The 4,827-nt window shown below is 47.5% G+C and overlaps 3 protein-coding genes across 3 annotated transcripts; 1 reads left to right on the top strand and 2 right to left on the bottom strand.

Annotated features, from left to right (window-relative positions):
* Nucleotides 1–943: 943 nt before the first annotated feature.
* Nucleotides 944–2,041, top strand: COCCADRAFT_113149 (uncharacterized protein; the record flags this gene model as incomplete). Its single annotated transcript, XM_007720638.1, has 1 exon — nt 944–2,041. One exon carries the CDS (start codon nt 944–946, stop codon nt 2,039–2,041), a length of 1,098 nt encoding a protein of 365 aa, XP_007718828.1.
* A 41-nt stretch (nt 2,042–2,082) lies between these two features.
* Nucleotides 2,083–2,325, bottom strand: COCCADRAFT_63597 (uncharacterized protein; the record flags this gene model as incomplete). The annotated part of the gene is made up of 2 exons (XM_007720637.2): nt 2,083–2,221; nt 2,273–2,325. Coding segments are annotated over 2 exons (192 nt in total), but the record flags the coding sequence as incomplete, so codon positions are not given.
* Nucleotides 2,326–3,966: 1,641 nt separating this feature from the next.
* On the bottom strand, nt 3,967–4,387 carry COCCADRAFT_10358 (uncharacterized protein; the record flags this gene model as incomplete). Its single annotated transcript, XM_007720636.1, has 2 exons — nt 3,967–4,231; nt 4,311–4,387. 2 exons carry the CDS (start codon nt 4,385–4,387, stop codon nt 3,967–3,969), a joined length of 342 nt encoding a protein of 113 aa, XP_007718826.1.
* Nucleotides 4,388–4,827: the final 440 nt, after the last annotated feature.

The following is a 4,827-nucleotide window of genomic DNA, read 5'->3' as shown; positions in this document are numbered from 1 at the left end:
GCTAGTCACGACTTTTGACGTTGCAGCGACACCCATCGCGAATCTAGTCTCGTTAAAGTTGTAGATATCTTGGTCTAAGACGCCGTACGTCTGGCGCGTCTCCTCTACTAGCTTAAACCACGCTGCGATTATAGTAGGATCTTCATACCGGGCGCGCTGGCTACTAAGCCTTTTAGTCCACTTCGTCTGAAGCTCTGGCTGGTTCTGGATAAAGCGCGACACCCATTTCTTGCCAACAGGTTGTGGAGCTGGATCTTGACCACGTGCGGCGAGCAGAGCGTCTGCCACCCGTCGTATATCAATAATATAGGGCGGAAAACCTCGTTGATCAAGGTTCAGGATCCACTTTACGAGAGACTGCTCCTCAGTAAGTAATAGCTTTCTCTTCTTAGCGTTAGCAAGAGCTCGAGGCTGGCTACCTTGAAGGCGGCCGTAAAGTGTTGAAGAAGGGACATTGAATAGCCTAACAGCTTTACGTTGGTTCTTAATTTGATGTTTTTGAATTGATTGGGATGCAAGACAAAGTCTACCTTGCCTTTGAGGTGATAGAGAGCGTCGTTATCGTGTCATGGCTGTTGGGGTGTGGAGCGTCGCGTCAAGTTTGGTGCGGTGGCCGGATGACTGATCCTGCACGTTCACTAGTTAGTAGAAGATGTTCCTGCCTAAGTAGGGGCCCGCTCACCACACGCGCGATCTACATACCCCGCATTCAATTTTCATAACAGCCCCGCCTTCACGTCATGATTTGGATCACTACCTAAACATATCAAAGCTCCGTTTAACATAACTAATTAACGACACAGCATCTCGACAATTTGCAGCAGTATGAGTGATTCGACGCTAGAGGATGCTTTTGCAGGGCTGCACATAGGGAATCAGTCCGAGTACAGCTACAATGATATTTCTGAGTCGTTCCAACATACGGAGCTCGTAAGGAATTCCCATGCTTTGTCATTTTTTCGCGTTAGCTGAGACAACTATCAAGGTACAGGATGTCTTCCAAGCTTACCAGTCTCACCCGGCGAACTCGTTTGAAAGACCTATCTACTACAGAGTTGTCCACGCGGATTCCTGGAATGCTGAAAGTGATGATATCCAATCGAAGTTGCATCCGCCGCCATCGTTCCAAACCCTGACTATACAGCAGATGCGTGGATACGTTAATATGCATGCAGTTCTATCTAACCATGTACCTACTCCGTTCATCTCGGCAACAATCGATCTTGTTCGAGCCTTACATATTACATTTTGCACCTATAAAGAACGTACGAAAGTAACTATTCTGCTTATTTGTCCTTGGAGACTGGAACCAGGAAGTTTTATGGCGTGCAACGATCTAAGGACTAGGTGCGGCTTAGAGCCTAAGTCGATTTACAATACCGAAGTGATAATCTGGGGCCAAGTTCCATCGAAGGCTATTCTCCACCGGTGGGATCGGGAACATTTTTGCCGTAGCGGATTATTTGACGTGTTCCCGTGTATCGCCGACTTAGAAGTCACAATGCGACTCCAAGATTTGCGAACGAAACTGAAGGACGACTACCCCCGATTTTCCGCTAAGAAGATAGCTAGTGCACTCGTGTGCCTAGGTATGTCGCCTTCTGAGTTACACATCAAACAAATTTTCCTCTTTTTACTTGGCCAAGCTGTTGGATATGCCGTCCAGAAGAATTTAGATAAGACGGACGCGCATCTTCGCACATTGTTTCCACTTCATATTGATGAGTTTGAGGACGCCATCTTTCACCTAGCCACATTACGTGGGAGACAGAGCATTCTATCGTACTTCAAGAAAGTATATGCTAAGGATGTTCGACAACTTTGTCCCCAGACAGATCCTTTTGGAATCCTCACGAACCGCAAGTACCAGCGAAGGTGGAGAAAGTCATGGTCCATGAGAATCAACGACAGATTCTGTCCAAACTTTCGATCGCGGTGGATATGCAGGGAAGAGTCAGACCTTAGCGAGCTGGAGATGCAAGAGATACTTGATCAGGACGCACATGGGCTGAGGGAATGGCTTATAAGCTGTCCTACTTGAAGACCGAATGATCACAGGGCGTCTCAATTTGTCGTTATGCGCTACCTATGCGTTGAAGCTGCTTCGTTGGCTCTCTCAAGGCTAGTAATCCGATCGCGCATTAGTTCAGCTGAGAGCATCATCATTTCTGCCCCCTTCTTGAGCTGGTTAACCGCCTCAATAATCGAGGCAGGTGATGAGCTCTTGTGCGGTCGTAGGCGATCATGTGTCAACGTTGATCAAGCCTTAAACTCGCGTACGTTGCTCAGCGTACGAGCCTCCCAGAGAGCCTTTGGTAGAGCAGATGGAGCAGGCGTACGGAGCTCATACTTTCTACAATCATCCGGATGCATTGGATGTCTGGATTAAAGTCTTGCAACTATGGGCCTTGGACTAAGCCAGATTAACTTTCGTAAGTAAGATCGAGATCAAGACGAGATACATCAGCGCAGATACAGGCAGTAAGAGTTGTACACCCAGTCATCATCTCGGATTAAAGATCTTGTGATACCAGCTTCAAAAAGCTCCATTTAAGAGTGGTCGGCGTGTGTTAGCGTATGGAATGGCTCGTAGTTTAATCAACACCAAATTACATAACGTCTCTCCCTATATACGAAGAAGCCTGCTGTGCTAAGAGATATGAAGACCAGTTTCATTTAAGTCGATCACAACCACGTCGGTTTTCAGCATGATACTGTACATATAAGTCAGAACTAGCAGCAATGGCCGAGGCGCTGAGCAGGCTGCCGAAGCTAAGGTTTCGCAGCATTGCACTGATAACAAGAAACAAAGCTGCTGTGCTCACACTTAGAAGACCGCGGCAGCAGTCCGGGCAAGGCTACATCAGCCAGTTCTACAAGACTGTACAAACACTAAGAAGAGACGGTAACACAGTAACAGTGCTATGGCTACCTGCAAGCGAAGAGAATGAGCTCGCAAGCCTCGCTAAGCGAGAGGCGAAGACAGCAACTAGNCCAAACACTAGGCCACAGACACAGCTCCCTAGAATGCGATCCACTACGCACAACATAGCACGTAAGCAAGGCATAGCTAAGAAGATACCAGTAGACGTGGGAGCATATTCCAAACGAATCGACACGGCACTGCCAGGAAAGCACACGCGACAACTCTACGACGGGCTTTCGCGGAAAGAGAGCAGCGTGCTTGCCCAGCTCAGAACAGGCATGGCACAGCTGAACACGTATCGATACCGAATCAAAGCATCAACAACAGACCAATGCGAATGCGGCCAGGCAGCAGANACGGTGGAGCATTTTCTGTTCCGCTGCCGAAAGTGGACAACACAGCGAATAGAAATGCTGCAGTGCACGCAGATAAGCAGAGGAAATATGTCATTCTACTTAGGCGGTAAAGCAGCGACAGACGACGCAAAATGGGCGCCAGACATGGACGCGGTGCGAGCGACGATACGATTCGCAATAGCAACACGAAGATTAGATGCAAACTAATATCTAACTAACTACTAGGTAAACTATAGACACTAACATAAGCTTATCAGCAGTCTCGTGCAATCAACAGCAGACAGCGCTTCAGCCGCCGAAGATAGGACGTTGAACACTTGGAGAATCTCTTAAAGATGCCGACTCTGAGCCAGTCTGCCACCAGCAATACTAACCCACGAGCACCTGATGAGGAACATTAGTAGATAGAGAAGAGGCGTGCCAAGGTATTAAGTAAGGGCTCTGATTTAGATAATAAGCTAATTATATAAAGAAGTGGGCCAAAGAAGACATATGAGCTAAGGAGACCAAGACGTAGCATAGGAAGTGTAAAGCTAGACTAGCGTTAGCAGCCCTTTCGGCTCGGTCGCCGGGCGTAAATAAATTGTGTGTGTGTGTGTGTGTGTGTGTATAAGTCATAAGCTATAGCTTTACTCGAATATCTAAGACCTCTACTTTCTAAAATTACATCACTGTACACATACATCAAGCCACATAGTCCTTTATCATTCTCCAAAAATCTCCTACAAACTCACCGCCTTCTTCCATATACTTGACGAATTCATCGCATTTTCCGATCATGTCAATCTCGCACATAATATACTCAACCACGAGCTTCCTCAGTTCATCGATAGTTCCGTCGTCGCTTCTGTCTGGCAGATCCGGGTTCGAGTACGCATATCTTGCGAGCTCAATGATATCTCCAACGCGCTTTGTGTACAATTTGGAGTTCATCAGTGTCTTATGTATTCTGTAGAGGTTAGCGCTTTGAGTGGCATCATTAGACGTAGATGCGCAAAGCAGTAGAGCCGTGCGTGAGCAAGGAGGACTGGCGTGAAGTTTTGGTCTGCGGTACTGTTGGATTTGGGTTCGAAGTGCTGCAGGATGAGATCTTTGGGGCCGCCATTGTTTAGGTAGTTTCGGCTATTAAATTGAGTGCGTAATGGGGTTCTTGAGATATTCCTCTCTACGTATCGAGACTCAAATACTGGCTGGGCGGCAGGTTCGTCGCATGCCGGAGTTTCTTCGGAGTAACACTCCATGGAAGGAGGTTCTTGTGCAGCAGGGATTCATCCCAGGCAGGAGCCACTCCATTGTCGTCGTTCTGCTCGTTCTTCTCAGGTGTACAGCGCGGTCCTAGTAGCACTTCTTCCCACGGAGGTACCGTATAGTCCCCGCGGTAAGCGTATTCGCAGAACCGGATTATTATTATTCCATTATAGTCCTGTATCAGCCGTTGGCTATGTAAGACTTTGGCCAAAGGCCGTTCTATCTGACTAGTTACAATTTGGTACGTTGTGCTGTATTGCGTGACTATGGTGCTTCGGCCTTTGTCTAGTTAAGCTA

Source organism: Bipolaris zeicola, assembly GCF_000523435.1.
Source record: "Bipolaris zeicola 26-R-13 unplaced genomic scaffold scaffold_545, whole genome shotgun sequence".
NCBI classification, from domain to species: Eukaryota; Fungi; Ascomycota; class Dothideomycetes; order Pleosporales; family Pleosporaceae; genus Bipolaris; species Bipolaris zeicola.
Note: the sequence above shows the minus strand (reverse complement) of the source record. Positions and strands in the feature narration are given on the sequence as shown.